General features: G+C 44.0%; 2 protein-coding genes across 2 annotated transcripts; both read left to right on the forward strand.

Moving 5' to 3' along the window:
* The first annotated feature begins 1520 nt into the window (after positions 1-1520).
* On the forward strand, positions 1521-7861 carry LOC117833056 (probable calcium-transporting ATPase 9, plasma membrane-type). The gene is made up of 7 exons (XM_034712425.2): positions 1521-1727; positions 2589-2643; positions 2732-4668; positions 4747-4905; positions 6398-6569; positions 6663-6961; positions 7238-7861. Exons 1-7 carry the CDS (start codon positions 1542-1544, stop codon positions 7541-7543), a joined length of 3114 nt encoding a protein of 1037 aa, XP_034568316.1. The 5' UTR covers positions 1521-1541; the 3' UTR covers positions 7544-7861.
* A 1951-nt stretch (positions 7862-9812) lies between these two features.
* Positions 9813-20570, forward strand: LOC117833427 (E3 ubiquitin-protein ligase listerin). The gene is made up of 15 exons (XM_034712905.2): positions 9813-10082; positions 10527-10589; positions 10944-11021; positions 11621-11712; positions 11910-12012; positions 13451-13603; positions 14020-14678; positions 14763-15216; positions 15360-15847; positions 15953-16751; positions 17050-17734; positions 17819-18882; positions 18968-19423; positions 19715-19945; positions 20134-20570. Exons 1-15 carry the CDS (start codon positions 9918-9920, stop codon positions 20359-20361), a joined length of 5718 nt encoding a protein of 1905 aa, XP_034568796.1. The 5' UTR covers positions 9813-9917; the 3' UTR covers positions 20362-20570.
* Positions 20571-20698: the final 128 nt, after the last annotated feature.

Here is a 20698-nt window from a genome sequence, read left to right on the forward strand (position 1 = left end):
GGGGGGGGGGGGCGCGATAGCGGGAGTGGAGGAGGCAGAGGTGGGGTGATGTGTGTTGGTTTGTGAAATCCAAATGTAAGTTGTTTTGCACGAATCTGAGACACTTGAAGGTTTGGAAGATGGATAGAATTTTCGGTTAGGCACGCAGGCAAGAACCCCGGCCCAACAGATCAAAGGTCGCCGCATGGGCTTTTTCGTTTGAACGAAACATCTAACATCGGTATAGCATGGAAATATTTAGGAGACTTTTGTCGAGTTTTTGACATGTGGATACACTTGAATATTCACGCGCATTTCTTGCTTTGCTTTGTCTCCGGGTCTAGATGCGGGCTTTGAACATTTATAGTATGTACTAAACGCACGCTCCAAGCACGAAGGCTTTGCTGAAAGAAATTGATCCCGGAAGACCTTAGCATCGCGAGTCTTCCGGATGTTCCAAACTCCAAAGGACACTGCCCCGTTCCGAACGGCACAGCGGGCCATAGAAGATTTGTCTTCTCTTTTTTATTTTTTGTTGCTGGGGGCTATATAAAGCTGGATCTAACATGTAAACCTGTATCTTTCGAAAAAAAAACTATGCAAACTTACTCATATCTTGCAAAAAGGGCAAACATGTCGCGAAATTGCAATCGGTATCATCAAATTTATAGCTGTAAATATCGTTTTTTTAAAAAATAAAAAAGGATTTTGCAATATTCTGACCCAACCCAACTACTGAAACAGCGTACTAAGGGGGTGTTTGGATACTAAGTGCTAACTTTAACCGTGTCACATCGGATGTTCGGATGCTAATTAGGAGGACTAAATATGAACTAATTATAAAACTAATTGCAGAACCCGATGCTAATTTGCGAGACGAATATATTAAGTCTAATTAATCCATCATTAGCAAATGGTTACTGTAACACCACATTATCATATCATGGACTAATTAGGCTTAATAGGTTCGTCTCGTGAATTAGACTCCATCTGCACAATTAGTTTTGTAATTAACCTATATTTAATACTCTTAATTAGCATCCAAACATTCGATGTGACATGTGCTAAACTTTAGCCAGCCGTATCTAATACCCCCTAAATCGAGAGAGACAGCCTGCCGTGGGTTGGCCAACACATGCATGTTAGTAGTAGATCACTCTACTTGTATCATACCTAATCAGATTACTATATCCTGCCGTTTTAGCTTTAGTTGGCCATCAATACATTTTCTTCCCATTTTCTTCACAATGTCACACGTCGTAGTTGATCGCTTCCCGGAGATCTCAGAGGCCATTGCTGGTCCGATCCCTTGTCAACCATCAGAGACGGACGGAAGTACCAAAGGAGTTGCTGGCACGACGAACACGGAGCCCACGCTGATTCCGCTCGGGCCGTGCAACAAGGTCAACATCCCCAGGACCACGCCTGGAGTCGTTCCTTTCTTTATATATATATAAATAACCTCTCTGTCTCTCCCGTCCGTGCTTGAAAGCTCCATTTCCTCTGCTCTCGGCCTCGGCGAGCTCGCTCCCGGTGGTGGTGGTGGTGGTGGGAGGGGAGGGATGGACTGGTTCGAGAAGAGCCTGCAGAAGAACTTCGATCTGCCGCCCAAGAACGCCTCCGAGGAGGCGCGGCGGCGATGGCGCTCCGCCGTCGGCGCCCTCGTCAAGAACCCCCGCCGCCGCTTCCGCATGGTCGCCGACCTCGACACCCGAAGCCAGAACGAACTCATGCGACGATCCGCCCAGGTACCGCTTACCACTGCCAAACCTTCAGCACTCTGCCTGCTTCCCTCTGCATATCTCATGCTCTGACTTTCTGCATCTCCCCAGCGCGTGACGCTTTCTGCATCTGCAATTTTTTTAGGCCTTTCCATGTCCACCTTACCCCATTCTTTACTTTCTTATTTCTTTAACCCATTCTGCCTAACTGAAACTGATTCATCTTTATCTAGTTACATTCTCTGCAAAAAGGAAGAAGTGCATATTGCTGTTTTTTTAGAGCAGAAGGAACACCGGTTGGCCTCGTCTTGCCATCACATCGTCACTCGGGCACCTTCATCAATTTAATTCCGCTTTGATTACGCCTTAGTGCAAGTCTAGTAACCATTACTAATGCTATCCCTTCGTTCATGAAAATGCTATCCCTGGTACATAAAAATGCTATCCCTTCGTTCATGAACGGATTCACGGGTCAATTATTCGCGCAGCACCGAGTGTGACTGCGACGTCAAGGAAACTTCCAGGAAGCAACCCAGCCATAGGCCAATAAGCGTAAAAGACTGTACTGACAAGTACATACGCATCACCTGACGTCCGAACCACATTGGTTCTGTCGATGAAGCCCCCACCTGGCATAATCTTCTGCATATATTGTTTCATGCCTAATGCAAAACTTAGCCTTCCTATTTATTTGACTGGATATATGCTCTAGGTTTGGCGCGTAGGGTGGGTACGGATCCATTTTTGAAATAAAGAAATGCTAGTCTGCTACTCCTAAACTACAGTATTGCATATTTGTTTGTATCTCATACCTTATATCATGTAATGAAAGAACTAATATCTTATACACGAATTGTAAGAGCTTTTATTCTTTGTTTCATTCACCAGGAAAAAATCCGGGTTGCCATCTATGTGCAGCAGGCTGCGCTCAATTTCATTGATGGTACTACATAACTCACCATGTATCATCTTACTGTTTATTTTGATGCTTTACTAATTCTATCTAACCTGCGAACTATCTGGTGTTGAAGGTGCCAAATATAAAGAGTACCGGATAACAGAGGATATTATCAATGCTGGATTTTCCATCAACCCAGATGAATTGGCATCGATCACAAGCAAGCATGATGTGAAAGCTCTGAAGATGCATGGTGGGGTAGATGGGATATCCAAAAAAATCCGTTCAACATTTGAGCGTGGCATATCTGCTAGTGACTTGGATACAAGACAAAACATCTATGGTGTCAATCGCTATGCAGAGAAACCTTCAAGAAGTTTCTGGATGTTTGTCTGGGATGCATTGCAGGACGTGACTCTTATCATTCTTATGGTATGTGCTTTGATATCAGCTGTAGTTGGTCTGGCATCTGAAGGTTTTCCCAAGGGCATGTATGATGGCTTGGGAATAATACTCAGCATTTTGTTGGTTGTGATGGTTACTGCTATCAGTGACTATAGGCAGTCGCTTCAGTTCAAGGAGCTAGACAATGAAAAGAAGAAGATATTTATCCATGTAACCAGAGACGGCTCTCGACAAAAGATCTCTATATATGACTTGGTAGTTGGTGATATCGTGCATCTATCAATTGGAGACCAAGTACCTGCTGATGGGTTGTACACTCATGGATACTCCCTATTGATTGATGAATCCAGCTTGTCGGGTGAGAGCGACCCAGTTTATATTTCTCAAGAGAAGCCGTTCCTCTTGGCAGGAACCAAAGTTCAGGATGGATCAGCTAAGATGATGGTAACTGCTGTCGGTATGCGCACTGAATGGGGAAGATTGATGAGCACGTTGAGTGAAGGAGGGGAGGATGAGACACCATTGCAGGTTAAACTAAACGGAGTTGCAACCATCATCGGGAAGATTGGCCTGGTGTTTGCCACATTAACATTTGTAGTCCTGATGGTTAGATTCCTTATTGAGAAAGGTTTAACTGTTGGTTTGTCCAAATGGTATTCTACTGATGCATTGACCATAGTGAACTACTTTGCAACAGCAGTCACTATTATTGTTGTTGCTGTTCCTGAAGGGCTGCCTCTAGCTGTTACTTTGAGTCTTGCATTTGCAATGAAAAAGCTAATGAATGATAAAGCACTCGTAAGACATCTTTCAGCATGTGAGACAATGGGATCTGCTGGTACCATCTGCACAGATAAAACAGGAACTTTGACTACTAACCATATGGTGGTTGACAGGATCTGGATATCTGAGGTTTCAAAGTCAGTTACCAGTGACAATAGTTTGGAAGATCTGAATTCTGTCATTTCTCCAACCACACTGGGCCTACTCTTGCAGGGCATTTTTGAGAACACCAGTGCAGAGGTAGTCAAAGAAAAGGATGGTACGCAAACTGTTTTAGGAACTCCAACAGAAAGGGCTATATTAGAATTTGGCTTGAAATTGGAAGGTCACAACACTGAGGATAGGACCTGCACCAAGGTTAAGGTTGAGCCTTTCAATTCGGTTAAGAAGAAGATGGCAGTGTTGGTCTCATTGCCCAATGGCACATACCGTTGGTTCTCCAAAGGTGCATCAGAAATCATTGTGCAGATGTGTGACATGATGGTTGATGCTGATGGAAATAGTGTTCCCTTATCAGAAGCTCAGAGAAAGGATATCTTGGATACTATCAACTCTTTTGCTTCAGATGCTTTGAGGACACTGTGCCTGGCATATAAGGAGGTGGATGATTTCGATGATGATTCAGATAGTCCGACAGGTGGATTTACTCTAATATCCATTTTTGGCATCAAGGATCCTGTGCGCCCAGGAGTCAAGGATGCTGTGAAGGCCTGCATGTCTGCTGGTATCATTGTGAGAATGGTGACTGGTGATAATATCAATACAGCTAAAGCTATAGCCAAAGAGTGTGGAATATTGACTGATGATGGCATAGCAATAGAAGGACCAGATTTCCGTAGCAAGAGCCCTGAAGAGATGAGGGACTTGATACCCAAGATTCGGGTGCATTTTGCTACCCTCAGCCTATATGTACACTAATAATATCTTGCAACAAATTTTAATATCAATTAACATTGGCAGGTTATGGCTCGTTCTTTACCATTGGACAAGCATACCCTTGTGACGAACTTGCGAGGTATGTTTCATGAGGTGGTTGCTGTGACTGGCGATGGTACTAATGATGCTCCAGCATTACATGAAGCAGATATCGGACTTGCTATGGGCATAGCAGGCACAGAGGTATTATATTATTATGCATTCATGCTTGGACGTGTCATTAGCAGGAACTGATATGTCACGGTTGAATACTACATAGATAGTGATTCTAAGCTGGAAAATCAATCTATCTGGTTCATTTTTAGTTCCATTTTCAGCTATGGCCCTGTTTGGGAGGAGGGTGCTAAAATTTAGTCCTGGACTAAAATTTAGTCGTCTCAAAAAGAGTGCTAAATTTTAGCCTTTGGGGGTGTTTGGGAGGGAGGCTAAAGTTTAGCAACTGCTATGCCAAATGACCCTTTTACCCCTAGAGCGGCATGAGCCAGAGGTAGTGGATCTGCAGCATCATGTCGGAGAGCTGCTGCGCGTCGACGGCCATGTAGTTGACGATCATGCCGAGCCCGTGCCGGATCTGCATCCCAAGCTTCTGGCAGCGGGAGGGACAGGACGAGCGCTGCCACCGCGAGCACGTTGTCGGGGAGCGTCGCGGCGCCGGCCCCAGACAGCATGAGGCGCGCGACGGAGGTGCCAGCGAGGAGCGCCGGCAGCGCGGGCGCGGGCGGGGCCGGGTGGGGCCGGCCGGAGGTCGCGGCGGCGGCGGCGAGGCGAAGGCGGCGGGCGAGGTGGAGGCGGCGGCGGCGGCGAGGCGGAGGCGGAGGGCGAGGTGGAGGTGGCGGGACCGGCGCGGAGGTCCGGGCGGGGCTGGCCGGAGGTCGCGGCGGTGGCGGCGAGGCGAAGGCGGCGGGCGAGGTGGAGGCGGCGGGGCTGGCCGGAGGCGGCGGCGGCGAGGCGGAGGCGAAGGGTGAGGTGGAGGCGGCGGGGCCGGCCGGAGGAGGAGGCGGCGGCGGTGAGGCAGAGGCTGAGGGTGAGGTGAAGGCGGCAGGACCGGCGCGGAGGTCCGGGCGGCAGTTCGGGCGGAGGCAGGGAGAGAGAGAGACAAGGGGAGGAGAGAGAGGGGAGGGGGGCAGGGGGGAAAGTGGTCCGGGGGACCACTTTTTAGTCCATTTAGTCCATTTTAGCTACCCCAAGTGACTAAAGGATTAGTGGGGGGCTAAAATTTAGTCCACCAGTTTTAGCTCACCTGTTTGGAAGCACAAGTGACTAAAATGGACTAAAGTGGGGGTGCTAAACTTTAGCACCCCTCTCCCAAACACCCCCTATGTGATTCGAAGAGTTTGTTTCTATGTCCTCGCAAAAAACATCGATAAACATTGACATGTTTAGGGGCGCGTATGTAATCTAGTTCCAGTGGGGTGTCTGGTGTGTGTTCTGTACTCGGGTTGGACCCGTTCGTTTTCTCCTTCTTAATGAAATAGACACAGTTCTCCTGTGTCGTTCGAGGAAAAAAAATCGTTAAACATTGATCTCTCTAGTTCTTTTTGCTTAAACCTCTTGCTGATTGGATACATGGTTGGTAGCATTAGACATTTATTAGAAGTTATAACTCCTGACTTGCAAAAGCTTATCTTTCAGCAAATATCCATGAAGATAATGGGATAACCTTACACTTCTGCAGGTAGCCAAGGAAAGTGCTGATGTGATAGTACTTGATGACAATTTTACAACTATAATCAATGTTGCAAGGTGGGGTCGTGCGGTTTACATAAACATACAAAAATTCGTGCAGTTTCAGCTGACTGTCAATATTGTTGCTTTAGTCATCAACTTTGTCTCAGCATGCATTACAGGTGCGAGCATCATCTATAATACTATTTCCAATCCTGCCATGATTCTTGATATCCACTATTCAATTAACAATGCTTTTGACTTTTGCCCTGCAGGGAGTGCTCCTCTCACAGCAGTGCAGTTGTTGTGGGTCAATATGATTATGGATACATTAGGAGCTTTAGCTCTAGCTACAGAGCCTCCCAATGATGACATGATGAAGAGGCCTCCTGTTCGGCGCGGTGAGAGTTTCATTACCAAGGTCATGTGGCGAAATATCATTGGGCAAAGTTTATATCAGTTGGTTGTACTTGGAGCTCTCATGTTTGGTGGGGAGCAACTTCTGAACATCAAAGGTTCTGATTCCAAATCTGTTATCAATACACTCATCTTCAACTCCTTTGTGTTCTGCCAGGTGAGTGCGTTGTAACCTTTGTCAACACACTTTTAGTCCTAACACCTATGTGTGCTGTGGTTAAGTTAATTTCAAACACTTTGTTTTTTGGCCCTAATCTAAAATTTGTAACCTGTTTGTCTGCATGCTAAACCAATATACATTTATGGAACCTACATGTTGCCATTTCTCTGAAAGACAAGGGAAAATATCTGCATTTGAATTCTTTCCCGTATTGTTATGTCTGATCAACGATCAATATGATCATATGGTGTTCTTTTATTTATGTTACTTCAGGTGTTCAATGAAATAAACAGCAGGGAATTGCAGAAGATTAATGTTTTCCGTGGTATGATCAGCAATTGGATCTTTATTGGAATCATAGCTGTAACAGTCGCATTTCAAGTGGTTATAATAGAATTTCTCGGCACGTTTGCCAGCACCGTTCCACTTAACTGGCAGCTTTGGTTGGTAAGTGTCGGCCTTGGATCCATCAGTTTGATCGTTGGTGCCATCTTGAAGTGCATACCAGTTAATTCAGATGCAAGTCCTTCAAGTCCAAATGGCTACGTGCCGCTTCCCAGTGGTCCGGATAACATATAGCTGAAGAAGAGTGATCGACAAGGTACTGCATTTGCTAGCATTAACGGGTCCATGAGAACTCCAAATACGCCACGCGGCTACCTTACATTTCGAGTCCTGCTTGAGATCATTAATAAACCACTGCCTAGGTTCAGTTTTAACAAATTGTTCTATGCCTTGTCATGCAATTGCTCGTTCTCAGTCCTGATTGCAGTTGCTGAAATGTAAAAAGAGATGGTGATGAACACAACGCACCCTATTTGGTATGGGTCATGGAAACAATGTTGTTGACTAATTGAAGTACAGTTACTTTGTTCTAATAAGCAAAGTTCAGTTTTAGTGCGTGGTGCAGCACTAATGATTGTTTTGTTGCGGCCATCCATGGCTGAACAGAGCCGAACGAATCCTTAAATAAGCTGAGGACATAGTAAGTTAGTAACAGAAACGTTGCATCTGTAAAGGATCATCGAATCGACACTAAACTAGCTAGAAAGCGATCCACGCACTGTAATTTTACAAAACTCTACAGCAGTGGATGCCCAATCCCCCCAATGTATCAGCTCGCTCCCTTTTCGCCCCTAGGATCATCACCGTTTTCTCACACTGCACCGTCGCTTGGCTTTGGACATGAGAAGGTGTTATGCATCAATTCGTCGTTCAGCTGCGCATCTTCACTGGAAATTTTTTTTGAAGAGTCCATCTTCAGTGGAATAATCAAAGCCGTAACCGATCTCTACAAATTGCTGCCATCCCTCGTCTGGAAGAAGCACCTCCAATGGCTGTTGCTCGTCCTTCACGTATACGCCGCCATTGACGCCGGTACAGTGGTAACTGGCCACGCCTTGTTCCATCATGGGCTGCTGCTGCCAGGTGGTTGGTGCCGCCGCATTCACCAGCGCAGTCTGCGACGTGCTGGCATAGGAGCACCCGACGTCGGTCGGCGCCGCCGCCGCCCAATAACCTGCGGCGGCGAAGTCGTGCTCCTGGCGCAGCTCGCACCGCCGCTTCTTGGACGACCGGAGCTGGACCACCTCGTCGGTTTCTTGGCGTTCCTCGTTGGCGTCGTCGTCCGCCGCCGCCCTCGGCGTGCGGTGCACCCTGCAGAGCACCTTGACGCCGTCGCCGCCGGTGGCATCGGGCATGCTGCTCCCGATCTCCTCCATGAGCCAAGCGCTCTTGCCGCCGCCGGGAACGCGGTACTCGAAGGTCTGCCGGTACCCGTGGCGGCCGACGGCGATCCGCTTCCCCGAGCCGTGCCACGTGCCGCCGCCCTGGACGGCGCGCGCGGCTCATCCGGGTCCCGGCGTTGCCGTCCTTCCACCGGGCGACGCAGAGGAAGTACCAGTTGCCGTCGCCGTGGCCGAAGTGGCGGAGCCCCGACGTGAGAGTGCCCGGGTCCGCGCTGTAGACGTCGGCGGCGCACACGATGCCCTCGGGCTCGCCGAACGGCGTCTGCCCGGCGGGGCTGGTCACCCACGGGTTGAGGTAGCAGAGGATGAGCTCCAGCGGCGTCGGCGCGAAGCGGTAGCCCGGGGGCGCGCCCGGCCACGGCGCCTGCTCCATCCGTTCTTGTTCGAAGCGCCATCCGCGTGTCCGGGATCCCGAGTTCGACTCGGTAGAGGACGGGATCGCATCCGGGGAGCGAGGTCCGACTCCGAGGTGTGCTAGGATTCGGCCTTGCGCAACGCGGCTGCAGGTGTAGAATTCCATTTCTAAGCTTGACTTGTTTAGTTCACCCCAAATTCTAACTTTAGCACTATGCAAAAAGAAGATTCCCTATCACATCAAACTTGCGGTGCATACTAAATGTAGACGAAATTAAAAACTAATTGCACAGTTTTGTTGTACTTTGCGAGACGAATCTTTTGAGCCTAATTAGTCAATGTTTGGACAATAATTCACAAATACAAACGAAACGCTACAGTGTACTGCAGTGCTGGCATAGTAATTTTAGCACTTCAAAATTGAGCAACTAAACATGGCCTACCGCTACATACTGTGATCGGCAGTGTAACGGTAACAGCACAAAGCTTCTCCGGTAGTAATTCGCTGTCTGAAACTGTAGCAACTAGCGTCTAGCAAGCAATCGAGTCCTGCAAAAAAAGAAAAAAAGTTAAAATAGTATAAGATGATGGGCCAGCTGTGAGCCTTGAATGCGGTGACAAAGGCCGGGGCCCATTGGTATCTTTGCTCCCGGCTCGTTCAGGCCCGCAAGTAGTCGTCATGGGCCGACTAGCAAAGCCGAAGCAAAAGGATAAAAAACTTGAACCTAACATTTCTTTTTTTTTTTACCGTGTCAGCTCGGGTTTTGCTTCCGTCGTCGTCTTCGGAGTCGTGCGGCGGCGGCGTCGCGGGGGCGGTGAGGGGAGCGGGCGAGACGAGGAGATCGGCCTAGATGGGGAAGCAGAAGGGCCGCGCGTCCAGCAGCGGCATGGCGGCGTCGCTGGTGCCGCACGCCCTGGGCGCCGTCCCCACCGTCGGTTTCGGAGGCTACCACGGCGCCGTCCGTGTTGAGCCCGCTGAGCCCTCCGAACCCGACTCCCCGATTCGGCTCACCCCAGTATGCTTTCTCGCTCTTCCTTCCTTAGGTCTATCGACGTGGCTTTCTCCTTGTCCTAGTTCTCTAGTTGGAGAATTTGACTTGCCGAGTTTTATTACTGCTTGGGTCCCAAATTTGGTCCTTGCTCTCCGCGCAAGCGAAATCAGACGAAGTGACAATAACCAGTATCAATAATTCGCAAGTTATCTGTGCTAGCAAGGATCCAGAATCGAATTGGCGTTCAGGTTTAGCCTTGGTAGGGAGCTGGACCTGAATTTGTAGGTGCAGTAATGATCTGTTCTGAGTCCAACATCATCTAGCTCCCTTTGAGTTTACTAACAGCCTTTGAGTTTACTAAACCACTAACAGCCTTTGAGTTTACTAGCTTTGTTGTTAGTTTGCTTCTATTTGTGGCTCCGCGCTCATGGACATTCTCACTGTCTTATTTCTGATATGTGTGTGAAGGATGTGGATGGTGAAGTGCTTCAGAACCTAAAAAGGCTAGGAAGGAAGGATCCAACAACAAAGGTCAGACTGCTAGTCATATTCTTTTCGTTTACCTTTATTTTTTTCTCAAAAATTTTGTACTAGTAACACTTGTGTTCTTGTAGTGAGAATCTTTAGCTTAAATCCACTTGTTTTACAATCATTTCCTTTCAAAGGAGCTACTCAGGTGCTCTAACCACTAGGCTAGAGTCCCTTTCGCAACATAATTCTCTTTGAACCTTCAAAGGTCAGATATATGAAGTTAGATGCATTCCCCATGTAGGAAAAATACGTATTAAATTCTGGATACTACACTGCATATGCTTTCGCTGATTTGCTATTTATAAGTCTTTTTCTGTAACATGTTACAATTCTCTTTTCTTCTCTTCAATGTAGCTCAAGGCCTTATCTGCGCTCTCTACACTCTTTGCACAAAAACCTGGCGAGGAACTTGTGCAGATTGTTCCACAATGGGTATTTTCTCCATTGCCCTGTTGCATTTTTATCTTGATTTTTATATCCTTATGGCCCTAATATGAGTAAAGCTTATTTGCCGTACTTCATAACATTTAATATCTTTATGAAAATATGCCTAGTGATAAAGTAGTATTCTTTTTCTGTCATAGATATATTTATATTATATATGCAAGGTCTTTGATCAGAACATAACACCCATATGGAGGTCTAGTTTCCTACAAACAATTGGCAGCGTGGACTTGTTTCTTTTTTTGGTGCGAGTAGATTGTTTCCCTGTAATCTATGGGTACCTTAGCTTTTTTAGACTTGTTAAATGAGATCACATGAGTTCAAAACCAGTGTCTAGCTGTTCTGCTGTAGCACATGTTAGTGCTATATTTGCTTATGTTCCTAGTAAGCTTGAAGTTGATGTGAAAAAAAGGAAATGATAACATGGTTAAATACTTATTTGTTGCATTAAATGCTTTTATCCATTATTTTGCTAATCTCTTCAGAGTATTTTGATTTTTCAGTCCACTGATTGTCATGTCTGTTTCATTATATGCTTGTACCATCACCGTAAAAAGTACGCACTATATTATTTCCCTTCTTTTTAGGCATTCGAGTACAAGAGGCTTCTGCTTGACTATAACAGAGAAGTTCGTCGTGCTACTCATGAGGCCATGTCTAGCCTTGTCACAGCAATCAAGTATGTCCATCTCCTCCCATTCAACTGAGTTGCATCTAGGCTATGCTGTTTATATTTGGTAGTGGTGCCTTGTTGGTTTTCTTCCAGTTAGAAAAGATCTTATGCCCCAGCAGGACCTAGATTTCTGTAATTCCGTTTATCTAATTTGCAATTCTTTTCTCATCTTTGAGTGGGCGTCATTTACTCCATTGTTTTAGGAAGGGTATAGCTCCACATCTGAAATCCTTGATGGGTCCTTGGTGGTTTTCTCAATTTGATCCTGCTCCTGAGGTTGCACAGGCTGCTCGACGTTCATTCGAGGTGGGTGCTAGACTTTCTCTGATTGATGTTGCTGGCTGCAAGTTACTTGACCTCGACCACCTAGATTTGCTGCAGCCATTTCTTACCTGGAATGCTAGACTAAAATGACTAAACCAATTGAGGGCTTGTTTTGATAGGCTGGGATTTACTCATTCCCTTTGGATTGGCAGGAAAGTTAGTTCATTTTCCACCTGACCAAAGGGATTGGGCCCAATCCCCACGAGTTTAGGTAAGCCCTCAAAATAACTGAAAAATAACTCCTGACAGTTAACTGCAAGAAATGGACCATCGATGTGGAATTATGAATTTATTCTTATGTTCAGATCTGGTTAGGGGATGCACTCCACTGGTTGATTTTTCATGTATATCCCTCACTTGCCATTAGTTGGAAAAGGAAATAAAAATATTTTGATTCCTTGTTAGCTGGGTATATAAGTAAGAACGCAATTGCCCCTTGGGTTTATGTACATTCCATGTATTCGACGTAAATTTCCTTGCATTGCAAGGTTTTTTTTTCTTGGGGCCAAGTCCATCTGTGTTTGTCCTAAGTCAAACTTTTTTTTAACTTTGACCATCAATGTATAACATTTTGTATAGATTGACATCACTAGATTCATTCTGAAATCTACTTTTATAGTATATTTTACATCTAAGATAATATTTTTTTTATAGATTTTGTTGGTCAAAGTTTTAGCATTAGCGTTGTTACTAGAGAGTTGTATCCAGGTTCAGCTAGTGTCTAGGTTCATTGCTATTAGTGCTACCTAGGTTTCAGCATGTAGTTAAAGAGAATGATATGCGGATCGTATGGGCATTGATTGCATGAATTAGGAAGATGTCGTGGGCAGCTGTCTAGTCCTGTGCAGTGTGAATCCACCACAGAGAAAACTATGTGTGTTTGTGATGAACACCTAGAGAGAGAGGGAGGGAATGATTTCCAACAAAAACTAAAAAAGTTTGACTTAGGACAAACCTAGATGGAGATATATTTGTGATCATAGGAAGTATTAATTAAGCAAGAATAATGGATTGGTCTTCAATTATCTCATTGTGAGCCTCACTGCTACAGGTCAAGCAGCGTTGCTGGAACAGTACTTCACAGAACTGAGCTACCATGGCCTATGTATATAGACTGTCTCATTGAACTTAAAAACCATATTGGCTTGAGTTTACATAAAGATAATTCTAGAAAATGTTTCTGTAAACTTGTATTCTTTCCAAAGGGTCAGATTGAAGCTCAATTATAGAAGCACAAAATGTATGCCAGCTATTCAGTCTTGTCAGCCTAGCTTACGTTTATTCTTTTGGTAAAATACGCTTTATAGATCTTTTTAGTTCTATTAACTGTTGGAAAGCAGTATTTCCATTTGAACTAGGGTCTTCCTCTATCTTTGTAATATGTTATAGGTTTGTTCACACGTTTCAGTTCTTTCTGTAGGCAGCATTCCCACAGTCAGAGAGAAGATTGGATGCATTAATGTTATGTGTGAAGGAAACATTTCTTTACTTAAGTGACAACTTGAAGCTAACAACACAAGCTTTGTCTGACAAGGCTACACCTATGGATGAACTGGAAGATATGCACCAGAGGGTATGATTTGTGGTCTTCCATTGTACTGAATGTTGTGTATTGCTCAGTCAGTTTTCCATACTATTTTTTCCCGTTTGTGCAATCAGTTTCAAGAGATTTCCTCTGATGTAAAATAAATCAGTTATGCAATCTTGTAATTAAATTGATGGATTTTCCACCTTTCTTTTCCTTAATGTTTACTCCAACTGATGCTATATTTAAAAATCATAATCGGTGCCCCCACACTCCTTTTACATAGAAGGACAGAAGTCTGTACCTTCAAATAATAGTTCTATTTCCTGAGGAGCGTTCATGTTGTTTTGTTGCTCCTAGAGTCTTGGACATGGTCATTGGTTCCTTCTATCCTAAACTTTCTATTTGTAAGTTCCTACTGTGCTTCTAATACCAGTTGTCCATTTTCCTATTTTCCTCTGCAGGTGATATCATCATCACTGCTAGCTATGGCAACTCTTGTAGACATTTTACTAGGAGGGAAATTGCAAAATTGTGATGTTGATAGTACCAGTACAGAAAACAGGAGTCTGTCAAAAGTTCGATCTATTACACTTTCGTCTGCTCAAGCCGCATTTTGTATGCATAAATGTTTCCTTGATGCCCTCAAGTCGAAAAGTGCTGTTATACGGTCAGCTACATACTCACTACTTACAAGTTATATCAAACATATCCCTCATGTTTTTGATGAAGAAACCATGAAGAAACTTTCTCCTACTATACTTGGTGCATTCCATGAAAAGGATGCGTCATGTCACTCTTCTATGTGGGATGCAATTCTTGTTTTCTCTAGAAAGTTTCCAGAGGCTTGGTCATATTGCAATATTCACAAAGTTGTCCTCAGTCGGTTTTGGAATTTCCTACAAAATGGATGCTATGGGTCCAAACAAGTCTCATATCCTCTTCTAGTTCAATTTTTGGACTCTATACCACCTAAAGCAGTCATGGGACAACAATTTATTTTTGATTTTTTGCATAATCTCTGGGCTGGAAGGAACCAGAGGCAGTTATCAGCTGGTGACAGTTTGGCTTTCTGTATTGCCTTTAAACAGTGTTTTTTGTGGCTTCTAGAAAATGTGTCAAGGTATCCTTTCTCTGAACTAGTTCAGATTGCAATTGTTTTGTGATTAATTGATTTCCTGTGTAATTACCTTATCTGTTTTTACAGATATTCTGGAGAAGATTCTTCTGTTGATACCCCCATCAAGCTTATAACAGATATACTTGCCAAAATAGTTTGGCGTGACTATCTTTTATTGTCTGGTGACACAACTGGTAACAGTGTTCAGTTATCTCATAAAAATTCAGGGTCAGCGGCGGCGAACACGCAGTACCCAATGTACTATCTTCAGGGTTTGGAGAAATGTATTGTTGAAATACTGGATGTGATTGCGGATACAGAAAATCATTTACTCAATATTTCTTGTGAGTTGTTTGTGAGGGACTGTTTGGACATAATTCAACAGGGGGAGAAGCTTTCAAAGTTTGAGGATCATGTAGAACAACTTGTGTCTTTCTTCCTATCTTTGGATCAACTTGTTGTACACAAAGGTGAAACATGGCCACTGGAAAGATTAGCAAGACCGCTGGTTGAACAATCTTTGCCAGCCATCAAGTTCGTGGTAAGGCCAGACACTTGATTTTAGCATGAAGTCCTTATTCTTCTACCTGTATACTCTTCTTTGAATTTATGCTATACAATGCAGTTACACAACTTACTTAGCAATTGAAGTTGGTTCTATAAGACATTGTGCTATTGATGCAGGACACTCCAAGCTTGGTTAAGCTTCTTTCAGTTTTGGTTGAAATATTTAGACCCATTCCCCTATTTCTAAAGAATAATCAGAATCATGATGAAAATTCAGATGTGAAGTCTTATCTGGAGTTGTTCAATGATGACCTTCTCCCTTGGTGTTTTAATGGAAAATATAGCACCTGTAACTCAAAGATTGATTTGTTGCTTTCGTTATTTCAAGACGAGTCCTTCTTTGACCAATGGTGTTCCATCATCAAATATACTGGAGCTGAACAAAAGCACTCTATTGATGATAAGACCTCAAACATTAAGAACCGATTAGAATTGCTTACGCTGTTGCTTCAGAAAATCAGAGAAAGAATTGCTGGGGGAAAGCTAAGGAACTTGCAGAAAAATGGTTATCTTCCAGAGCATTGGCAGCATGATCTATTAGATTCTACTGCAACTTCTGTCATCTGTGATTTGCCTGCTGCAGATTGTCATGTTAGTTTTCTATGGTATGTGCTTCATTCCCTTCGTATTTGTTCCTTTGTGAATGTTTTTGTTTCCAGGTGCCAGAACATAGGTGTCATTTGACATAATTTGTATGTGTAAAATTTCAGTGCTGCACTTGGTGGCTCGGATCAAGAGGATCAAATCTGTTTTCTTTCTGCTGAGACTGTTCATAAAGTTCTTGGATCCATTTTAAGGGATTTGGCATCGGCACTCATGGCATCAACTTTTGAATGGCCAAGGCTTGCATATTCTCTTTTGCTGTCTTCTGAGCCCGAGTACTTGAAGCTTCCAGAAGAAAATTCCTTGCCAATTAACTTTGAGATGGCTCAATTCGCTTTTAAAGTGCTTCAAGGTAGCTTCTTTTCACTATGGAGACTTGAGGAAGATTCTGCATTTCCTTCTATTCTGGCAGCTCTGTTTGTCATTGAATGGGAATGTAGCATGTCTTTAGCTATTGATGATGAAAATGATTTGGAAGGCCATATAGAAGATATGGATGTTGGTTCTTCTATGCACATAAGTTCAAAAGATTATTTGGATGAGAAAATGCATTTGAAGGCCAACCTTGCAGAAAGCATACATGCTTTTTGCCAAAGCTTAAGTCCATCCTTTTGGAATAACCTTCCTTCATGCACATTGAATAGATTGGCAAATATTCTAGCTCAATCTGTCAGGTATTCTGTATTTCAGACGAGAGACTTGCATGTGGAGAAGACAGCAGTCCTATGTTCTGAGTGGGTGGTGGAAATGTTGAAGCTCATCTGTCTTGATGACATAAACTTGCAAAGCTTTTTTGATCTGTTGTTATCCGAGGGAGAACACTGGCCGCTCTGGTTGAAGCCATGTTTACAAAATGGGCATGCATCTGTGAAGGTCCAGTTGGAGCCGGCTATTACAGATGAAATTGTAAGAGTTCTTTTATCTGTCTTCTCTTCCCATAGTCCTTGCTTCTATTTAGCACAAAATATTTGAGTAGCACTTCTTTGAGATGATGAGTCTTATCTTTATGAAATTTCTGTGCATTTCTTAGCTAAATGTGTCGCTTATCAGTAGATATTATTTGTCCTCAATATTTATTTTATCTGTACTGTTCTATCTACTATCGGAGTTATGTTTTGAAATTATGAAATGGCACTTTATTTGTTAGAGTTCTCAGTCACTGTAGTAGCTCTGGAGAACTAAATCAATAATTCCTTTGGTGCAGGAACTGAAACACGAGCGGTTTGTTGCTTTCGTTGATAGGCTTATTCTCAATCTTGGCTTTGGTGAAGTGATTTTAGGTATTCCAGGAAATCTACGACGTGCCTCATCACAATCAATTGATATTACTTCACCTATCTCTTCCTTGTCTAGAGCATGGGTGGCTGGTGAGATCCTTTGCACTTGGACATGGAAAGGGGGAAGTGCACTGAAAACATTGTTGCCTTCTCTGGTTCAGTACATGAAAGAGGAATCACGTCTTGAGGTTGGCATTGTGCCGTTGTTGCTTGACACGCTGTTAGGTGGCGCCCTTATGCATGAGAGTGGTCCGTGGGTACTGTTTAATGCTTGGCATCTTTCTGACAACGAGATTGGGAAAATTCAAGACCGTTTTCTCCGTGCTCTTGTGGCTTTGTTATTTACTACTAACATCAAGGATTGTCTTTGGAGAGAATCTGATGCACTTGTATTTTTTGAGCAACTGTTGAGCAATCTTTTTATGGGCTCAATAGTGAACAGAAAGTGTCTGAAAGTTCTTCCCTTTGTTATGAGTACCATCATAAAACCCCTGTCACAGAAATTGAATGAAGATTCTTCATATGCTGATTTAGTCAGGAAAAGCATATTGAGTTGGCTTGAGGCAGCCATCTCTTGCCTGCCATCCAGCCCAAGGGAAGTACCAGTGCAAGGTAGGCTTCATTAGAATTCTCACTAGATAACTCAGGTACAATATTGCCTTTACAAACATGTAATATGATCTCTTACTTTGTCAGATATTGAGGACTGGATGCAAGTGGCACTGTCTTGCTTCCCATTGAGCATAACTGGAGGAGCTCAGAGATTGGAAGTTACGGTTGAGCGAGAAATCAGTGATGCAGAGATATCACTAATGCTGACACTCTTTCAGAAATACCAGATTTTCTATAAGGGCTTGGCTTCGCCATTGTCCACTAGTGAAACTGTAATATCAAGGATAGTTGAGTTACTGGGGGTGAAATTGACGGCTGTTATGGTTGGGTATTGCTGGACAAAACTTCAGGAAAATGATTGGCATTTTGTGTTCCGCATGATATTCAAGTGTATTGAATCATCTGCTTTGCTTGTGGAAGAAATGACAGATGGCGTAAATGATGCCGTAATAAACCAGGTATCAAGTGAAGATGCCTTGGAGAAGCTTAAGTTAGTGGTTAGCACTACAGATAAGTTAACATTAAGCCTTGCGGAATCTGCTCTGGTTACATTGTGTCACCTCAACCATCTTGGTAATCTCCAAGCAGCAGAAAATTCCCAGAGTTTGCAGCTTATTAGATCAGGGGACTATGTTGAGAGTACTAACAAGATGGTGGAGACTATCCTCCGTTTGTTCTTGGCTACTGGTGTTTCAGAGGCAATTGCCAAATCCTTTGGTGAAGAGGCTTCATCCATCATAGGTTCTAGTCGCCATGCTTATTTGCATTTTTGGGAACTTGTAGCGTCAATCATAAAGAATGCTTCACCACAGATTAGAAAGTCTGCACTGGAGTCCATGGAACTGTGGGGACTTACCAAGGGTTCAGTCAGTGGACTGTATTCGATTCTTTTCTCCTCACAACCAGTGTTTCACTTACAGTTTGCCGCTTTCTCTCTACTTCTGTCCGAGCCCTTCTGTCAACTTTCATTGCTCAAAGATAGTTCTCTGAGAGAAAATTGCTCATCTGCTCAACGATCAGACATAAGCCAAAGTGCCGAGTTGATGCCAGATTCAGAGAAAACTCTATGTCTCAGAGATGAACTCTCAGCCTTAGTTGAATTCCCAACATCTGAACTTCTAAAAACAGATCTGACAACACGAGACAGGGTATGCTATATTTACGTCTTTTAAAATTTAGAAGCTATTTCTTTTTGTTATGTGCTAATGGTTCTTTTGTGTTTTCTCTCACCAGGTTGATGTCTTCATTGCATGGGCATTATTGTTGTCACACCTGCAATCACTACCATCATCTTCCATTATTAGGGAAAATGTACTTCAATATATACAGGAGAAGGTCAGTCCGTGCATATTGGATTGCATTTTCCAGCACATCCCAGTGAAGACTGCTGCTCCTAGTGGGAAGAAAAAGGATGCTGAACTGGTGCCTGAAGTGGAGGCTGCTGCCAAAGCCTCTAAGAATGCCATAGTTACTTGTTCATTGCTGCCATACGTGGAATCTCTTTCACCAGTTGGGACTTTGCAAATGGCTTCACTTGCAGGATCATTGTATGGAATGATGATTAGATTGCTACCTTCTTTTGTGCGCACATGGTTTACTACTTTGAGAGACCGTTCATTGTCATACTCAATTGAGTCGTTTACTAGACAATGGTGCAGCCCTCCTCTTCTGCTAGATGAATTTTCTCAGGTATGTGCATGCTCTTCGGTGGCAAAATACACTTTATTCGCCAGCTCTAGTATTTATAGGGCTCTATTAACTAGCGCTTAACCTCTTTGAAAAACAACCTATTAGCCTGTGATGCAACTTAGCTGCATTAGATGCACACTAATTCATTTGGTTTTCAGTATGTGTTTCTTTTGTTGAAATCATGCAGTTAGATTTGAGTGGGGTACATCTGTACATTTAAATCAAATAATGTTATTCCAATTGAAATGGAGTTCTATTATTGCCTCAGCAGCTAACTATATCTCTTTACAGGTTAAGGATTCTGTGTATGCTGACGAGAATTTCTCAGTTAGCGTCAACAGATCGGCTTACGAAATCGTTGCCACATACAAAAAGGAGGAGACGGGAATTGATCTTGTCATACGCCTCCCTAACTGTTACCCCCTGCGCCATGTCGATGTTGAATGTACCAGAAGTTTGGGCATCAGTGAAGTCAAGTGTAGGAAATGGTTGCTTTCCCTCACATCATTCGTCCGCAACCAGGTAATTTAGTTATGTTCCCAAAGCAAGGACACTAGATATTAACTGATGGCTTTTGAGAACTAGGGCACTAGATATTAACTGATGGCTTTTGACGCAAGGACATGGAAAAGACATTTGATCATATCTGTAAGGCTTCTGTTAGAGAATAATGTAGCGCTCAACTAAGCTGGTTGCTTCTTTCTCTGCAGAACGGCGCGATAGCAGAGGCGATCCGGACGTGGAAGAGCAACTTCGACAAGGAGTTCGAGGGCGTGGAGGAGTGCCCAATCTGTTACAGCATTCTCCACACGAGCAACCACAGCCTACCGCGGCTGGCGTGCAAGACCTGCCGGCACAAGTTCCACGGCGCCTGCCTCTACAAGTGGTTCTCGACGTCCAACAAATCGACTTGCCCGCTGTGCCAGACTCCCTTCTAGGCATGCAACTTTGTTGGAACCGTTCAATATCTTTCTGTAAATGGCGTGTGTATGTAGTGTTCAGCGCCTTAGACCCAAGCAGGCTTTTTTACCCCGTTATCTCGTAGAGGAAGAGACATACGACTCCGAGTTGTAATGCCCAGTTGCTTAACTAGTGTACACGGCAAGCTCCTTTTTTTACAATTAAAGTTTTATACACCTCTTAATGATGCCACGGACCACGACAATGAAATGCCGGTTCCTGACCGATCGCTCTCATTTCTCCTCGCCCAGACGAGGCAGGTGACGCTGGCCTGCGGACGGTGGTGAACGCAGGTACAAACTGGGTCTCGACCGT

Source organism: Setaria viridis, chromosome 8 (genome assembly GCF_005286985.2).
Source record: "Setaria viridis chromosome 8, Setaria_viridis_v4.0, whole genome shotgun sequence".
Classification (NCBI taxonomy): domain Eukaryota; kingdom Viridiplantae; phylum Streptophyta; class Magnoliopsida; order Poales; family Poaceae; genus Setaria; species Setaria viridis.

Bases quoted from the DNA above. Each gene is read 5' to 3' on its own strand.
- LOC117833427 (XM_034712905.2), top strand. From the start codon at position 9,918: ATGGGGAAGCAGAAGGGCCGCGCGTCCAGCAGCGGCATGGCGGCGTCG. The intron at 10,590-10,943 runs GTCAGACTGCTA...TCTTCAATGTAG, and splicing joins GGAAGGATCCAACAACAAAG to CTCAAGGCCTTATCTGCGCT. The intron at 17,735-17,818 runs GTAGGCTTCATT...TTACTTTGTCAG, and splicing joins AAGGGAAGTACCAGTGCAAG to ATATTGAGGACTGGATGCAA.
- LOC117833056 (XM_034712425.2), top strand. From the start codon at position 1,542: ATGGACTGGTTCGAGAAGAGCCTGCAGAAGAACTTCGATCTGCCGCCC. The intron at 1,728-2,588 runs GTACCGCTTACC...TTCATTCACCAG, and splicing joins TCATGCGACGATCCGCCCAG to GAAAAAATCCGGGTTGCCAT. The intron at 6,962-7,237 runs GTGAGTGCGTTG...ATGTTACTTCAG, and splicing joins ACTCCTTTGTGTTCTGCCAG to GTGTTCAATGAAATAAACAG.